The sequence below is a fragment of the Crinia signifera genome, chromosome 2 (assembly GCF_055691185.1).
Source record: "Crinia signifera chromosome 2, ASM5569118v1, whole genome shotgun sequence".
In the NCBI taxonomy this organism is placed as follows: domain Eukaryota; kingdom Metazoa; phylum Chordata; class Amphibia; order Anura; family Myobatrachidae; genus Crinia; species Crinia signifera.
The window spans coordinates 220162171-220181367 of NC_139218.1; the positions used below are offsets into that span (position 1 = coordinate 220162171).

Sequence of the window (19197 nt, forward strand, 5' to 3'; positions counted from 1 at the left end):
TGTGCGGTCAGGAATCAGTTCCCTCTGTGTCTGTCTACTGGCATTGCACTGTCTCCGGGATTCCTGCTAACGCCTGTAGGATTAATGCCACTGCTTCCGCCATCCTATCAGTGTGGGGCAGATGATTGGTGATGTCTGTGGGCAGCGCAGGTGTATCCAAGTGGATTGCTGGTTGGGCAAAAGCTTGAGGAGATGCTGATGACGCTGCAGAAGGTAGTGACACAACGTGGTTCGTTTCCATGTCAATGAGAAACTTCTTCTGCCATCGGGAGACTTTTTCCACCATTACCAATATTATTTTTCAAGTACCCACAACTGGTACTTGTACCCCCTGATTGGGAACCACTGCTCTATATCATACGATTTTATTAAGTAATTTATGTACCTCGCTACTGAATCAAAGCACTTCTTTTTAGAGGTATTATATAATAACAGTTACATTTGAAGTAAAACTAACAATATAACTACTCTGTGATTATATACACTATCAATTAGTAAAAGTGTGCCCTGGAAAAAGTTTGTCTCGATTTGTAAATAAAATATACTATGAGAAACCGAAGTCCCCAACATTTGTTTCATTCATGATAAAAAGTTTGTTAATTAGAAAATAGATCATAATAAAAACAAATACAAAGCAATAGTTTCAATATAAAAACGTATACTTTATAACAAATAAAAAGGAACAACTTGGATGCGAGACAGTCACAGCGTACTGTAAAAATAGGAGTTGTCTTGGCTTGAGGTCAAATTAATCACAGACATTACTAAGTTTTCTTAGAATTTGTTTTTAAATATTTTACTTATTTGCCATATTCAGCACAGTTTAAAAAAAAACATAATACAAGACATTATAGACAAAAATAATTATTTTTACAATTTGGAAAAGTTGTCAAACGCGTGAACACTGTCCTTTCCATTTTCATGGTGCTGGTGACCACAGACCCTCAGTTCTGATAAAGAGCACAAAAGCTGTCCAAATGGTAATCGTAGTACAGGTATTATAGGTGTATTGGAGAGATCTTCATTGTTCTTTTTATTTATGCTATATGCTCCTTCTGGTTCCTTTTATACCTTGACACATATAACTCTAGATGCTAGTATCTTGGTTTTCTTCAAGTAGGTGACTAACACTGGTTCTCAACCCAATTACAAGGGAGCACAGAGAAACCACTCTAAACACTACTGGCAAATGGCAGCTGCACTCACAAGCTGAAAAAGTTCCTTTCATTTGTAGCATGTTTTACTGGGCAGCAGGCCCTAAAATAAACAAATAAAACAAACTGGTTTTTATATAGATCCTGAGACATCTTATTGCAATTGATCTTATCAAACAATGCACTATAGTGCATGTGTAACAATGCACTATAGTGCATGTGTTGTAATGCCTGTTAATTGTACAGGCAGATACAGCCATTGCTTTGGTGTTTCAACTCCAGCAGCAGCCTGATTTTCCCCATTTGCTCAGCTGACCGAATGCCAGATTTGCCTGAAAGTGCTCGCGGGACACTTCTGAGTGACATCCCCGCCACCGAGGAGTGTGGATGTGTTGCACCGATTCAATAGGCGAATTCACAGATACTGAACTTAATTGCCCCTAAACGTGTACTTTGAAGTATTGTATTCATTCGTCTTAGTGAACACATTATTGTATGCATTGTGGTCTGCACTCATATTTGAATACATTTTATGCTTCACTGCTTACTATTTACATTTATTAGAATCTAGATAAAATTGAAGCATTTATATTTTTAAGTGTAGGCTTTTGTACAGCATTTTAGGCGGGGCATCTGACATGTTACTTGGAGCTATTAAACTTCAGTTTTTATAGGTTACCAAGAATACAGTAACCAAGTCCATTCTCTCTTTCCATCTCTGTCTTCTCTGTAAAAGTACGATTTGTATAAACATTGCGTAGAACTAAATAACTATCAAATTCTTTACACTCCGGAGACACTCATGTTAATTATCTCAATGATGGTGCTTTCAACTCGCTGACACAGTTGTACATCGGGATCCAAACTCTCTGAGTCCTTTGTAGCAGAAATTGGAAGTGGGGAAAGGGTGAATGTGCTGGAAAGTTCCTTCTCTTTCAGTTGCTGCAGACCTGTCGAAAGTAAAGAAAGAAATACTCAAAAATTTGGTGACAATGGGCCTTGGTACCTGCAGGAGGTGCAGATTCAAAATGTGCAAAACTGGAACATGTCCAAACCTCAGTCTACACTGCAGTCTAAAAAATTAAGCTGCCTAGCAGATGTTGGCAATATGCAAAAAAACAACAATTAACCCACATGTATGTTTTTGCAGCACAGGGCCCATAGCAGCGGCACCCTGATGAAATGAAAAGAAGACTTGATGTAGCAGAATTGTATGTAATCCCAGCGGGTTAATGTGTTTCCAGATAGATGGCGTGGCGTTTTCCCCAGTTGCGCATGTGTAGTGAGCGGCTTCGCCTCAGTTTCTTCATTTCTGGAAAGTTGTTTTGCGCTGTTGAATGCATGATGGGTTCCCCAGATCAGCGCATTTATTGCAGGATAAACGCTGTGTACGGAGAGCAGTGATCACAGATCCTCCACAGCAAATGGCATGTTTGGCGACAACGTGCGCCTGTCCGGGCGTGCCAAGTTCTTGATGCTTTTGCGTCCCGCCTCATAATGCTGACACCACCGCAATATGTGCAAGACACTGCTTTCCGTACACCACCTTCATCCCAAATTTCTGAAGCATGCTCGCCTTTTGCACAAAGAAATTGGATAACAGCTCTTTGCACTGATCTGGAGGAATCCGTAATGCATCTGACAGGGCAAAACAACTTTCCGGGAATGAAAACTTGAGGCAAAGCCGTTCACTACACATGCGCGACTGGAGGGAAAATGGCACGCCATCTATCAGCAAACACATTAACCCACTGCGATTATATATAACACAGCTACAGCAAAATTCTCCTTTTTATTTAGGCACACCTTCTAGCTATGCCCTGGCTTGTGATCCTTTCTATTGTTTGTGCATCTGAAGATAAAAGGAAAAGACAGAGAGCAAGCACATTAATGTGCATCTTTTTTTCTACCTGCCTCTGTACATCAGGTTTACAAATGGACAAAAGAAAGCAAGGAATACAAACAGATTAAAGCAACTAGTGTCCAAATAACCTACTGTATATTGTTAACCATTCTCTAGAAAGATACATTTTCTATTAAATATATTTTACATGTTCTAGAAGGTGGAACAAATCCTACTTACGAGTAATAATTGGGTCAACATCTCTGGTCTGAGTGGCCACATTTGATGCACAGACCTGCCCAATCTGTACAAGTAATGACATGATGTCTTCATATAATGGAGGAAAGGCCTGACAGAATGGGACCAAACAAAGTAATGTTGGCATAAAAAATATGTAACGCTTGGCTTGAGTTAGTACTGCAAAACAAAGGAAGAACAAAATGAAACTATAAATTATTAACATGGTCAAATGTTTTTAGCCACACTCCTTTCCTTCTCTACAGACACAATACTTAAGTACATGGTAAAAGCAGCAGGTAGTACACACAGCCTTTCCAAACACTTTCATTATGTCTATTAAATAATTACCAAAGGTCTAAAGCAGGGCTGGGCAACACTGGCCCTCCAGATGTTAATGAACTACATATCCCAGGATGCTTTGCATTAGTTTTGCTATGTGGCCATGCTGAATGTGATGCAAGGCATGCTGGGATGTGTAGTTCATCAACATCTGGAGGGCCGGTGTTGCCCAGCCCTGGCCTAAAGTTTATATTAATCAAAAAGAGTCAATAAGGATCATTGAAGCAAGTTTTGACAAACAAAATACTTTGGATTTTAAAACTCAAAACCATGTCTCCCAATGGCTTCTCAAACTATTTTTCTCCCACCAGACAATAAAAAAAATAGTTAAAAAGGACCCTAGAAAGTGACCGCAAAATGGTCACCACATGTGTGGTTAGCAGACTGCACATGCATGGCAGCATTGTGAAGTACAACAATGATGCGAGGGGTCTGAAGTAATGTGAAAAATCAGTTGAATTCTCAGACTGAGAGATCAGAGAAGTCATTAGCCTGACCGTTAACTACATACACCTTCACCCCATGGTGACATGGTCGCGGCCCATTTAGGGGCCAGGAACCACAGTTTGAGAACTGCTGATCTAGTGGACTAGCTGTGATCATATTTTATTGACACACTTCATCACATCTTATGCAGATCCAATTCTCTTGTGTAACACTCATAGGTGCTAAGTATTACAATAGTCCACTCTGTATTGGGGCCTGTTCAGTTTTGTTAGAAAAGCAAAAAAGCATGCAAAGGAGCAAAACCATGTTGCACTGCAGATGGGGCAGATTTAACATGTGCAGCGAGATGTAGATTTGAGCGGGGTGTGTTCAACATTAATATTACATTGCAGTCTAAAAGTGGTTTAACATGTGTGGGCTAAATGCAAAAGCCCTTTTCTACTACTAGCAAGCTGGGTCACACCAGAGATTTTGAACCCAGGCGCGTCGCGGCTTGCAAAGGATTTCTGATTAGAAGCCCAACCGGGCAAATAGTCGGGCGGGTGATGTCAGCGGGAGGCGGGGCTGGCGCGGCGCTGGGAGATGAACGCATCTCCCTGCGGTGGCTTTGTATTGCAGTGAATGGGACTACCTTGGTTGGAGTTGATTTTATTAGTTCTTACATACCTCCCAACATGACCCTCTCCAGGAGGGACACAATGCTCTGCTCCTGGACATTCCTCTTAATGTAGGATTGCCCTCATCTGTGATGAACAGGTTAATTCAGGGGTAGCCAACTCCAGTCTTCGTGAGCTACCAACAGTTCACATTTTTTAGATTACCTAGCTGGGGCACAGGTGTACTAATTACTCACTGACACATTATAAATGATCCACAGGTGGAGCTAATTACTTCACTTGTGATTCTGTGAGGAGACCTGTAAAATGTTAACTGTTGGTAGCTCTCGAGGACTGGAGTTGGCTACCCCTGGGCTAATTGATAAGAAAGGTGTTTGAACACAGGTGATGTCAATCAGAGTAACAGGGAAGTCCTGGAGAGGGTCACGTTGGGAGGTATGGTATTAGTCAGCAAAGAACGCTCAGCACACATACGATGCACCAGCGATTGTGTGGAGCAATCTGGCATGGCCAGTGTTCTCTGGTGAAAGAACACTGGTGATGACTAGATTTATACTCCATGCAGTATAAATCTAGCCTGTTCAGTATAAATCACACCGTTTGAACACCCCTTAAGTGTAATTTGTTACTGCCAACTTAGTTTCACTTTTAAATGTACAGACAAAATTATATAGATCACATTAAAAAGTCAGTGATCATTATATATGGAGATGGTGCCTCAAGAGGTTACAGGTATAGATGATAGACAATGTCTAGGTCGGCAGTCACTAGGTCGACTACTAATGGTCGACAGTGACTAGGTTAACACCTTAGAATGGTCCACATACCCTACGTCGACAATGGCCGCTGATGTATAAATGCTGCAGGTAGTTCTTTCCAGGTGAATGCAATAACTGTCCCTACTCTTACCTGGAGTCCATTTTACTTTAGTCTTCAGCAACTCGCTTTCTCAGTGACCGGAAGTACGGACCCAAACTTGCGGCCACAGAGAAAGTGAGTCGCTGGAGACGGAAGATGGGAGAAGAAGCCGTCTTGCTGCTACAAGGAAGAAAACTGGGCTATAGGTAAGAGTAGGGGCAGTTAGTTACCAGCATCCACCTGGAAAGAACAACCTGCAGCATTTATACATCAGCAGCCCCGGCATCCATTTCAGTGCCACCAGCTCCTAAGGAAGTCCTCAACTACGGCAAGAACCACACTGTGTTGCAAAAGGAGTTATAAACATTCAATACCAGAGATGTAAATCCTTTATAAAATCATTTTACTAACACTATTTTTTGGGTCTTTACTTTTATTTGTTTTTATGGCATGCACATTTTAATACACTAGTACAGTGGTTCCCAAACTGTGTGCCTAGGCTCCCTGGGGTGCCTTGGGTTGGTGGACCAGGATCAATTCATATTATTAAAGGTCAATGTACCAGGAAAACCGGTGCTGGTGGCTGCAAATCATAACATATGTGGACAAACAGGAGCAAATCCTGTCCCTCACCACATAACTGTGACATTTAAACACAATGCACTTCATTTAATATTTTTTTTCTAAATTTCTCAATAAGAAGCATTTGGCCTAGGGGTGCCTTAAAAACATTTTGATGCTCTAGGGTGCCGTAATTCAAAAGATTGCAAACCATTGCACTAGTACATACTGTATATCTTACAAACGCTTGATCTATGTATTGCATATATAAATACTTGCCTGTGAGCAGGGTCCCCATTACATTTATGGCCAGACGTGCCATGCTGAGAGACTTGGGCAACGCATATTGAATGCACAAATGGGAAAGAAGTTGGATTGCAAATATCTGTGAACAGAAAATAAATATTGTCTGTCACGCTCCCCAACATCATAATGGTGTTAATTTATGAAGATATGAACCTACTTCACATTGGATGTTGCTAGATGATGCTAAATAAATAAGTAGATTCTGATTGGTTGCAAATTTCACAGCTTTGCCAGTCAACCAGAATCACCCCCATTGTGTAAGGGCCATTACAAAGGGTGCATATTGTGTATGGGGCATTACAGTGCATATGGTGTAAGGGGCACTACCATAAGGAGGAAAAAGGACAACATTTTTGACTGTTTCAGCTGTATCTCTCCTAGGGCCCCACCAGGTCTAAATCAGTTTCTGTCTGTATTATGCGCATGCTATCTGTATTTCTTTAAAAATGGGAACATTTGTATCTCTTTCCTGCTGTAGGAAAGTGCTAAATATGTCCCAAAACATGCAAAAAAAATGGATTTTTTTTTTTTTTTTTAACATAAAAAGTGACCTGCTTCTCCAGTTCAGGCTGAGCTATGAGCTCAGGAATAAAATCCAGACAGATATGCATTGATGGGATTCCTGCAACAGTCAGAGGCAGTAGTTGGCCCGGATAGCCCTGAGGGGAAAAAGCAAGAAACACAGAAATTACTTTAAAGATTTATTCATTAACCCCTTCCTGACAGAGCCAGTTTTTGCGTTCCTGACAGAGCCCTTTTTTTCAAATCGGACATGTATCACTTAAGTGGGGATAACTTTTTTTGCTTTTACTTATCCCAGTGATTTTGAGATTGTTTTTTCGTGACACATTGTACTTCAAATTAGTGGTAAATTTGGGTCGATACAGTCTGTGTTTTTTTGTGAAAAATACCAAAATGTCGGAAAAAAATGGAAAATTTAGCAATTTGCAAAATGTTAAATTTTCTGCTTGTGAGACAAATAATCATACCACTCAAAATAGTTAATAACTAACATAGACCATATGTCTACTTTATGTTTCCATCATTATTTCAACTTCCTTTTAATTTTTTTGGACACTAGGAGGCTTACAATATGAATAGCAAATTCTCAAATTTTCAAGAAAATTTCAAACACTGATTTTTTTAGGGACCAGTTCAGTTCTGATGTGACTTTGAGGGACTTGTATGTGAGACACCCCCATAAATGATACCATTTCAAAAACTGCACCCCTCACAGTATTCAAAACAGCATTTTGGAAGTTTGTTAACCCTTTAGGTGTTTCACAGGAATTAAAACAAAGTGTAGGTGAAATTTCAAAATTTCATTTTTTTTTGCAGATTTGCAATTTTAACACAGTACATTTTACTAGAGAAATGTGACTAAAAATTGATTCCCCCAATTCTTTTGTTTTCACAAATATCCTATATGTGGCCCTAGTGTGCACGTTGACCAAACCACAGGCTTCATAATAGAAGGAGCACCTACTTGATTTTGGAGCCTCCTTTTTATGAGATTATTTTTTAGGCACCATGTAGGTTTCTAGGCACCATAAGATGCTAAAAGTTAGGAACCCCCCCACAAGTGACCCCATTTTGCAAACTACACCCCTCAGGGAATTCATCTAGGGGTATAGTGTACATTTCAAACCCCCAGGGGTTTCACCAATTGTGGTACAACTGGGCAGTGAAAATGAAAAATTATTTTTTTTACACAAAAATGCAGTTCTGGCTCCAAATTTGTCATTTTCACAAGGAATGAAGGAGACCAAGCACCCCAAAATCTGTGCCCCAATTTCTCCCGAGTACGGCAATGCCTCACATGTGACCAAAAAATACCAGTTGGGTGCATGGCAGGACTCAGAAGGGAAGGAGTGATTTTTGGTGGTGGAATGTTGGTGGGTGCTATGTCGCATTAGCAAGACCCCCAAAGCACCAATACAGTGGAACCCCCCCACAAGTGACCCCATTTTGCAAACTACACCCCTCAGGGAATTCATCTAGGGGTATAGTGTACATTTCAAACCCCCAGGGGTTTCACCAATTTTGATACAACTGGGCAGTGAAAATGAAAAATTACATTTTTTTTACACAAAAATGCAGTTCTGGCTCAAAATTTTTCATTTTCAGAAGGTATGAAGGAGAAAAAGCACCCCAAAATCTGTGCCCCAATTTCTCCCGAGTACGGCAATGCCTCACATGTGACCAAAAAATACCATTTGGGTGCATGGCAGGACTCAGAAGGGAAGGAGTGATTTTTGGATTTTGCAGCTCAGATTCTGGTGGAATTTTGGTGGGTGCTATGTTGCATTAGCAAGACCCCCCAAGCACCAATACAGTGGAACCCCCCCACAAGTGACCCCATTTTGCAAGCTACACCCCTCAGGGAATTCATCTAGGGGTATAGTGTACATTTCAAACCCCCAGGGGTTTCACCAAATTTGATACAACTGGGCTGTGCAAATGCAAAATTACATTTTTTACACAAAAATGCAGTTCTGGCTCAAAATTTTTCATTTTCACAAGGAATGAAGGAGACAAAGCACCCCAAAATCTGTGCCCCAATTTCTCCCGAGTACGGCAATGCCTCACATGTGACCAAAAAATACCATTTGGGTGCATGGCAGGACTCAGAAAGGAAGGAGTGATTTTTGGATTTTGCAGCTCAGATTCTGGTGAAATGTTGGTGGGTGCTATGTTGCATTAGCAAGACCCCCCAAGCACCAATACAGTGGAACCCCCCCACAAGTGACCCCATTTTGCAAACTACACCCCTCAGGGAATTCATCTAGGGGTATAGTGTACATTTCAAACCCCCAGGGGTTTCACCAATTTTGATACAACTGGGCAGTGAAAATGAAAAATTACATTTTTTTACACAAAAATGCAGTTCTGGCTCAAAATTTTTCATTTTCAGAAGGTATGAAGGAGAAAAAGCACCCCAAAATCTGTGCCCCAATTTCTCCCGAGTATGGCAATGCCTCATATGTGACCAAAAAATACCAGTTGGGTGCATGGCAGGACTCAGAAGGGAAGGAGTGATTTTTGGTGGTGGAATGTTGGTGGGTGCTATGTCGCATTAGCAAGACCCCCAAAGCACCAATACAGTGGAACCCCCCCACAAGTGACCCCATTTTGCAAACTACACCCCTCAGGGAATTCATCTAGGGGTATAGTGTACATTTCAAACCCCCAGGGGTTTCACCAATTTTGATACAACTGGGCAGTGAAAATGAAAAATTACATTTTTTTACACAAAAATGCAGTTCTGGCTCAAAATTTTTCATTTTCAGAAGGTATGAAGGAGAAAAAGCACCCCAAAATCTGTGCCCCAATTTCTCCCGAGTACGGCAATGCCACATATGTGACCAAAAAATACCATTTGGGTGCATGGCAGGACTCAGAAGGGAAGGAGTGATTTTTGGATTTTGCAGCTCAGATTCTGGTGGAATGAATGGTGGGTGCTATGTGGCATTAGCAAGACCCCCGAAGCACGGTGAAATTATGAACCTAATAATCCATAGATGTGTGGTATATTTTAAAACACTCCTTCATACATAGGCCGGGTTTGTCGGGGCAAGTGTCACACTGGAAAATAGTTTGCTTTCTTATTCCCTTTTTATAGCAAACTTTGCACCTTTTTTGTGTCCTGCCCTTTTTTCCAGTGGAGGGGATTTCATCAGGAAAATGCTGCCCTGGTACAATACGGGGGCCAGTACTAGAAGTACTGGGGCCCTCTGCCTGCTGGTTCCCAAATATTAGGCCCTTTATGACTTCCTCTTGAAAGTGCATAAATGTCCCCCTCTGGCCGGTAGAACGGAATAGCACGTAAGCGTTATACAGTGCCATCTGGATGATATACACGGACAGCTTCTTGTACCAGATTTTTGTTTTCCGCAGGGCACTGTACGGCTTCAGTACCTGATCTGAAAGATCCACTCCGCCCATGTACTTATTGTAATCCAGGATACAATTAGGTTTGGAGGTGTGGGTACTGGTACCTCGTACAGGGACGGAGGTGGTACTGTCTCCGTGAATTGTTGTCAGTATAAGGACATCCCTCTTGTCCTTATATTTGACCAACAACATATTTTCGGTGCATATTCCCCTGCTTTCACCCCTTCTCATTACTTGGGTAATGTGCGTTTTTGGGAGGCCTCTTTGGTTCTTGCGCACAGTACCTCAAGCTGCTGTACCTCTTGAACCAAGGGCCTTAAACAGGGGGATGCTAGTGTAAAAGTTATCCACATAGAGGTGATAACCTTTATCCAGGAAGGGGTGCACTAAATCCCAGACAATTTTTCCACTAACACCTACGAGGGAGGGGGGGCATTCTGGCGGTTCAATTCTTGAATCCTTCCCTTCATATACCCTAAACCTGTGGGTGTACCCTGAGGTGCTTTCACACAGCTTATACATTTTTATGCCATACCTTGCCCTCTTACTGGGAAGGTACTGGCGGAATTTAACCCTTCCTTTAAAATGTATAAGGGACTCGTCAATACAAATAAATTTTTCAGGGATGTACATCTCTGCAAATTTGGCACTGAAATGATCAATGACCGGCCTGACTTTGAATAGCCGGTCAAAGGTGGGATCATCTCTGGGAGGGCACTGTGCATTATCGTTGTAATGCAAAAATTTAAGGATCATCTCAAATCGAGCCCGGGGCATGGCCATACGGTAAAATGGGGTGCTGTACAGAACATCTGTACTCCAATATTGCCTAATTTCTGGCTTTTTTACTATGCCCATATGAAACACCAGACCCCAAAACGTCATCATCTCTACTGCATCTACAGGGGTCCACCTAGCAAATGATGACGTGGGGTTTTGAGCAATAAACTGCTGGGCATATAAATTAGTTTGGTCCACCATTAAATTTATAGAATCAGAGAAAATTAATTTGAAAAAGTCAATTTCTCTGAGACCTGTGGAATCAAATTGGATTCCTGGCATGGCCAAAAACTCAGGAACCTGGGGCTCAAAATTGTCTGGTGGTGGGGTCCATACGAGATAAATTATTGGGGGGGGGGGGTCTCAGCTGCTCTACGGGGGCGTCTTTGAGGGGGTCCCTCATCACTAGAGGAGGAAGAGGAGCTTAAGACGAAGCCTTCAAATTCCCCGCTTGCATCACTGGCTGTGTCAGAATCAGAGGCAAGCATGGCATATGCCTCCTCCACTGAATACATTCTTCTGGATGACTGGGATGACATTTGGGATGCCATTTTTATTTTTGTGTTACTGGTAGTGAAATGTTTCAACACGTGTATAGTGTAGGGGGGGGTACAAACTTTATTTCAACCCGGGGGGTATGTAGTGTGTAGTGTGTATGTAGTGCAGAAAAAAAAAATACTTTATACAAAAAAAAAAAATGAAGGGGTTAAAAAAAAAAAATTGAAGGGGTTAAAAAAAAAAAAAAAAAAAAAAACTCCTGCGCCAAAAATTGAGCACAGATGTTGGTCAGTAACGTTAGTCACTGAACAGCGCTCAAAGGCAACAGGAATTTGATAAAAAAAAAAAAAAAAATAGATCAACCCTGTGCCGAAAAAGCTGATCAGTGATGTACGTCACTGATCAGCGCACAGTGGCCACAGGACACCCACAAAATCACAGTGTGTGTAAAAAAAAAATTAAAAAAAGACCCCACAGCAGCCTCAAAAAAAAAAAAAAGGTGATCAGTGATGCAACACTGATTACCAGTGAGGGGCAGCAGGTGCACAACCTTTGGTGCAACTGACAGTGCAACTGGCAGCAACTGACAGGTATATATATATAAAAAAAAAAAAACCTGCGCCCCCAAAAAGTTGCTGATCAGCACAGATATACTGATCAGCACAAAATGGGGGGTAGCAGACACAAAATATACACTCTCTATCACTCTCTGTCACTATCTCTCTCTATCTCTCTCTATCTCTCTCTATCTATCACTATCTATCACTATCTATCACTATCTATCACTATCTATCACTATCTATCACTATCTATCACTATCTATCACTATCTATCACTATCTATCACTATCTATCACTATCTATCACTATCTATCACTCTAGGACACTGCAGCAGCAGCACTGACAGTTATATGTATAAAAAAAAACCTGCACCCCCAAAAAGGGGGGGTAGCAGACACAAAATATACACTCTCTATCACTCTCTGTCTCTATCTCTCTCTATCTATCACTATCTATCACTATCTATCACTATCTATCACTATCTATCACTATCTATCACTATCTATCACTATCTATCACTATCTATCACTATCTATCACTATCTATCACTATCTATCACTATCTATCACTATCTATCACTCTATGACACTGCAGCAGCAGCACTGACAGTTATATATATATAAAAAAAAAACCTGCAGCCCCAAAAAGGGGGGTAGCAGACACAAATCTCTCTATCTCTCTATCTCTCACTATCTATCACTCTATGACACTGCAGCAGCAGCACTGACAGTTATTTATATATAAAAAACCCCTGCACCCCCAAAAAGGGGGGGTAGCAGACACAAAATATAGCTCTCTCTGTCACTATCTCTCTATCTCTCTCTATCTCTCTCTCTATCACACTGCAGCAGCAGCAGGAAGTCCCAAGAAGTCAGATCCAGGAAGCGTCCAGCACGCTACAAGCAGTGATCAGGTGATCAGGTAAGGTATTTGCAAGGATCAGGTAAGTATTAGCAAGGATCAGGTCAGTATCACGGCAGATAGGCACGGTGACCGCTCTGCACGCTATTCCAGACCGGAATGGCGTCTGCAGCGCAGTCACCGTTAGTTTAAATGTCGCGCCTTGGCTGTGATTGGTCCGTGGGTCCCACGGACCAATCACAGCCTTGGGGGCAGGTGGGGTGAGGGTGGGGTGAGGTGTCATCGTCACCGATGACCCCCTCATGCCCCCTGACGCCCGGCGGTGATTGACACCTGTGTTACCGAGCGTCTGATTCGCTGGTAACACAGGAAAACGCTGTGAATGGCTGTTCACACTGAACAGCCAATCACAGCGATCGCCGACGGGGGGGCGGAATCGCAGCCCCCCCTGGGCATGCAGGGACATGTCTGCTGTCAGGGACAGCAGACATCGTCCCTCTGTCACTGCGTCTCGAGACGCAGTGACAGTTTAAAGTCATGACGTACATTTATGCCATGTGTCGGGAAGTACATCCCGGCCATGACGTAAATGTACGTCAAATGTCGGGAAGGGGTTAAGAAATAAATTAACCCCTTTTCTTTGTGACAGACCCACTTTGTCCAATGTACAATATCTTTTGTCCAATTGAAATTGGAGCAGATAACTTACAAACTATAACAAGGAACAAAAGAAAAAAGTATAGAAGCGCTAATAACAAGGATAATTAGATCAATATATTATTTAATTATCTTAGTTAATTTGCCTAATTGGACCCAGCTGCTAACTATTAGGGGTTACCACACCCTATAGGTAAAACAGAAATGGAGACAAAAGTAGAAAGCGCTCAGGTTTTAGGCAAGGACATAAGCCAGTTCAACTTTTTTGTAAAAAAATATAATATTTATGAACACAGAAAAATAAATAAACAGTACATCAATATACATAGATCAATAATGCTCAAAGGTACCGGCCAATACAAAAAAAAGAAAAAAAAGAAAAGAATAATGGTAATAAATCAGTAACAATCGACTTTTTAGGGGTGTATCCAAACTGGATAGGTAGTAAAAAGAAGAAAATCTGATTAAAAATTGTTAGTACATCCGGATTGTTCCAGGGTTAATACCAGCTGTAGGAATTGTGTCGGGATCAAGTGTAACCTAGTTACACTTGATCGGGATCAAGTGTAACCTAGTTACACTTGATCCTTGAAGAAGCCGGGGAAACGCGTCGATCTGCAAACCTTTGCTCTGCCCGAAGGAATGGCCGGCCGGCCGGCCGCCGTTTGGATTCCCAAATAGTACTTTCAAGTGCAGTTTGACTGACGCTGCAGCAATCCGGATAACAGGTTTTGGGGACTATTCTGTGGGTGCACCCCCTTCCCTTACACCTACATACTACTAAACAAGCCATTAAGGAATTGGTAATTATGAGTTAGTCTAATATTGATCATATCCAAACAAACTAAAAAACACCTATATTGTTGGACTCTGCTTACTAATGCTGACTAACAAATTGGCTGTACTTATATTACTAATAACCTATCCGGACACAATTCCTACAGCTGGTATTAACCCTGGAACAATCCGGATGTACTAACAATTTTTAATCTGATTTCTTCTTTTTACTACCTATCCAGTTTGGATACACCCCTAAAAAGTCGATTGGGTACTTGTGTAGTTTCATGGCGCCGTGCGTCTGAGCCCCCTTGCGGGGCACGCTTTGCTCGCCCACGCTGCGGGCTCGGTGGCTCGCTACGCTATCTAAAATCAACTCCATGCCAACATGGATAGTGGGGGTATGAACTATCCATGTTGGCATGGAGTTAAGTTAGTTGGTACTCTTTACCTAGCACGGCGCCCACGATTTTGATCGTGGGCATCGTAGGTAAAAAAATCGCGGGCATTGCGGCCATTGAATGCACTAAAAATCGGGTGCGACGCGACCGACGCGATGCCCGCGATTTCCCATAGGGAACAATGTTAAATTTCTCAATTGACCCGATTTTACTGTTCAATGCCTCAATTGACACGATTTTTCCATAGGAAACAATGTTAAATGGCCCACAGAGGCCAAATAGGCACCCTGAAGTGTGAAATGGCCCCCACAATTGTTAACGTCACCCCACGATCAACGTCAACCCGAAGCGTGGTGAGCGCAGCGAGCCCGCGAGGGGCGGCGGTACGCGTCCTACGACCTTTTCATACCCCCACTATCCACGTCGGCGTGGAGTTGAGAATAGAATAGTGTGGCGAGCGCAGCGAGCCACCGAGCCCGAAGCGTGGCGAGCCCCGCGTGGGCACGCGGATACCTTCACAGGTAAACGCGTCCCTTTGCGGGCTTCACAGGTATCCGCGTCCGCTCGCCACGCTTCGGGCTCGGTGGCTCGCTGCGCTCGCCACACTATTCTATTCTCAACTCCACACCGACGTGGATAGTGGGGGTATGAAAAGGTCGTAGGACGCGTACCGCCGCCCCTCGCGGGCTCGCTGTGCTCGCCACGCTTCGGGTTCACGTTGATCGTGGGGTGGCGTTAACAATTGTGGGGGCCATTTCACACTTCAGGGTGGCTATTTGGCCTTTGTGGGCCATTTAACATTGATTCCTATGGAAAAATCGTGTCAATTGAGGCATTGAACAGAAAAATCGGGTCAATTGAGAAATTTAACATTGGTCCCTATGGGAAATCGCGGGCATCGCGTCGCACCCGATTTTTTAGTGCATTCAATGCCCGCGATGGGCGCCGTGCTAGGTAAAGAGTACCAGTTAGTTTGCAGAGCGTACAAACCGGAAGTAGCACAGCGCCGTGAAACTACACAAGTACCGTCGATTGTTACTGATTTTATTACCATTATTTTTTATTTTTTTTCTGGTGGTATTGGCCGGTACCTTTGAGTATTATTGATATATGTATATTGATGTACTGTTTATTTATTTTTCTGTGTTCATAAATATTATATGTTTTTTTACAAAAAAGTTGAACTGGCTTATGTCCTTGCCTAAAACCTGAGCGCTTTCTACTTTTGTCTCCATTTCTAACTTACAAACTAACTACGGTTAGACATTGTAAGACTGGGTCTTAAGCTGGATAAACACTAGATGATGTGTGTGCCCAGCAACGGGACTCCGCATCGACAAAGTGCGTACACACTTGCCAAAGCCAGCAGCGGCGGCCATTTTGCATTCAGCCCTGCATGTAAGGCCAGAGTAGGAGGTCATTGACGACACTTGGGAGGACTATCAGAGACATAGCGGGTACACACTAGACAATTGATCAGACAAAATTATCTAGCATGTGACCAGCTTAAGTGCAAGTTGGCAGAGGAAATACAGTCTAAGGTTCTGCTGCCTAATGTGATGTCCTTGTTATGCATAAATGTCATGCACTCCAGGTTAGACATATACAGGAACTGAACAAAAGTAAATGATCACATAACACGGTGCAGAAATAGTGGGACACCGTAAGAGTAAAAACCATTAACAACCGTTTTTTAACTGTTATTCAGTAGATTTCAATTATGTTTAAAAAAGTTAAAAAAGGGTTAACTTAGCAAAGAATAATCATTATGAGTAATACCCTGCAACAAAGACAAAATATTTCCAATGTCAAGTCATTGCTGTGCATTTGTGGTACCACATACTGCCATTGAAATAAACTTAACCAAACCACTAAACCAGCCCTAATACTCCAACGCTGAAGGGCAAACAGGATGGGTCATTTGGTACTTATCTGCTGTCAAATTCTATGAAAAGCTCAGAGAATAAGAAAAGACTGTAGATAAACTAGAAGTACCTGAAAATGCACAAGCTTAGCAATGTTTGGGTCCGCTATAAACATCTGATGGAGCAGACAACAGATTAGACACTGCACCTCCCGCAGGTTGCAGAGTAGGTTCTCCTCTCCTTCCAGGTGCTCCGGACTTTTCTCCTCCTCTGAAGGAAGACAAATCTCCAGCAAGATCTGCACTGCGGCGCTATCCTAATTAGAAGACAAATCCAACCAAATTGTATGGTTTCCTCCATGGTCAACGTGCAGCAAATTAGACTAAATAAACTAGGACATGCCTTGACAAGTTACCTGGGCTGAGAGCAGTGCGTTTTTTAGCTCTTCTCTAGTAACCTCCATTGTTTCTGCCTGTCCTGCTAGAGATGCCATTGCGTTACTAGGAGAAGGTTTAATATCCTGGTCAGCAGTCTCCTTGAGATAAGAGTTTAGGTAAGCCTTAGAAGCTAGAAGGTAACCATTCAGCATGTGCAAGGTGATATCCATTAGTGGCGGGCACCTGGAAGCAGGAAAACGAATAACACAAATGACTAAACTATACAAACCAATATGTCCAGGTCTCCAAAACACAGACTAACCTCAGCACTCGTGCATCACATCGGAGAACAATCAAGGGGTCAATCATGAGATCATTCTGTGTATATTTATGCTGCCGTGCCAATTTAAGTGACGGCTGTAATGCATTCACTGTCATCACCCACAATCTGTAAAACACGCAAAAAAAAATTGGATCAGATATCAAAACAGAAGCTTGTTATTTCAACAAAGACAAAGATAAAACTGCACAAATGAATACAGTTAACTGGATTACATGGTCATGTGTAAATCTTTGGCCTTAGGGGTATATTTCTAAAATTTCATTTTATAGAAGTAGAGAGGACAGATTCTATTTATCTAGCACCTTCTAGAAGATCATAAAGATGTACTGCAGTTGCACCTGGTCCTGCAAGACCCTGCAGCCTTTTTGGAGGAAAAAACTAGTGTTAAAGTGTTCCAAAAAGTAAAGAAATTTGTGAAAGAATATATAGATAAAACACATACAAAATGAATCTGTACGTTACATAACAATGCCCTGAAGTAATCCAGCCAGACAAGGTCCGGGGGCCCTGCATCCAAACACTCACCGCAAGAAAACTGTCAATGAGTAGAATAGGACCTAATTAAGATTAAGCCCAATTCGGTAATGTGCAGTCGCTGCTAGATCCCTGCTTAAAAAGTACTTGATGGCGGTGGGGAGGAGTGCTAGTCATAACCCGATATTGAAAACCCCCCAAAATCTTTGAATCAGAGCATTTTCGACACGAGAAAAAAAAATGCTCAGCATCAGCAGAGTAGCACAGGTACGGTCAGGTGACTCACACCAAGCATTTCCCACTGTGTGGCGTATTGAGGCTATATGTATAAAGAAACATTTCTTGCTAGAATCTGATTGGTTGCTACCAGCAACATCTCCACTCTTGGACTTTAATGTATATTTTACACCCATTTTCTTAACTGGAATCTATCTTGAAAATACATCACTTTTCCAAGGACAGCAGATTATAAAGGAAGTACATGTCACCTTCTTGGCATAACAGTGTTCAGGGTCATCCATAGCCTGTTGATAGTCTGTAGTATCCTGCGCGGAACACCAACATTCAGAAGCTCGCTCATATTGGCAGTGAGAACTTCTGCATAGGGGATAAGGTCACTCGCACTAAGTAACGTCAGGTGCTCTAGAATCTGCATCACTTGCGTATGGTTGCTTTGTAGTAGTAAAAATGCTTAAGAAAAAAAAAATATTTTTATAGTAAGACACTTATAATATTCAAAGCAAGCAAGGACTGTAAAAAATTATATTCATCAGCTTACTTTACACAGAGAAACTTGTACATTTATTCAGGTATAAAACTTTCTGTACAAACTTGTTCTGTTTAAGTAATACCTATACAACAGAACATATTAAATTAGATCACAAAAAGGGGGGGTGGGGGTGGGGAGAGAGATTACATGTATATATTTAATTATTATTATTTAACATGTTTACAACTTTATTGGAGCATACATACGGTTCGATCCCGGAGGCCGGTCCTACCGTTTTGATAATCGACAGCCGCCGGGGACCCGGCAGGTTGCTGGAATCGAACAGGAGGGAGGACAGCGCGCAGGGGGAGGGAGGGGAGGGGCTGAATAGAGCAGAATTACTCTACCATCAGTTTTACAAATCAAAGTAATCTCAGTGCCGCGCCCCGGGATCAAATCTAGATCAAAGGCAGTTAACACTGTTCGATTCGATTTTGCTTCTAGAAAGCATCTTGTTTTTATGAAAAAACAGTTTGAGACAATGGCATTGCAACAGAGGGTGCAAGGGGTGTGCTTACTGTGGGGCTTGGTGGTTCAAGCAAGCAGCCCACTGCACCATGAAGATCAATGTCTGTC

At 42.2% G+C, this 19197-nt stretch overlaps 1 protein-coding gene across 2 annotated transcripts in view; it reads right to left on the reverse strand.

The window, feature by feature from the left end:
- Nucleotides 1–641: 641 nt before the first annotated feature.
- The window catches only part of INTS2 (integrator complex subunit 2), a 49413-nt gene continuing 30857 nt past the window's right edge, over nt 642–19197 (reverse strand). For both annotated transcript variants that reach the window (XM_083173752.1, XM_083173751.1), the window contains exons 17-24: nt 18341–18542; nt 17358–17483; nt 17074–17278; nt 16789–16974; nt 6917–7024; nt 6339–6444; nt 3238–3414; nt 642–2104 (exon numbers count right to left, since the gene is read on the reverse strand). In XM_083173752.1, coding sequence (XP_083029878.1) covers nt 1938–2104; nt 3238–3414; nt 6339–6444; nt 6917–7024; nt 16789–16974; nt 17074–17278; nt 17358–17483; nt 18341–18542 — 1277 coding nt within the window. In that variant the 3' untranslated portion in view covers nt 642–1937. The remainder of the gene's footprint in view (nt 2105–3237; nt 3415–6338; nt 6445–6916; nt 7025–16788; nt 16975–17073; nt 17279–17357; nt 17484–18340; nt 18543–19197) is intronic.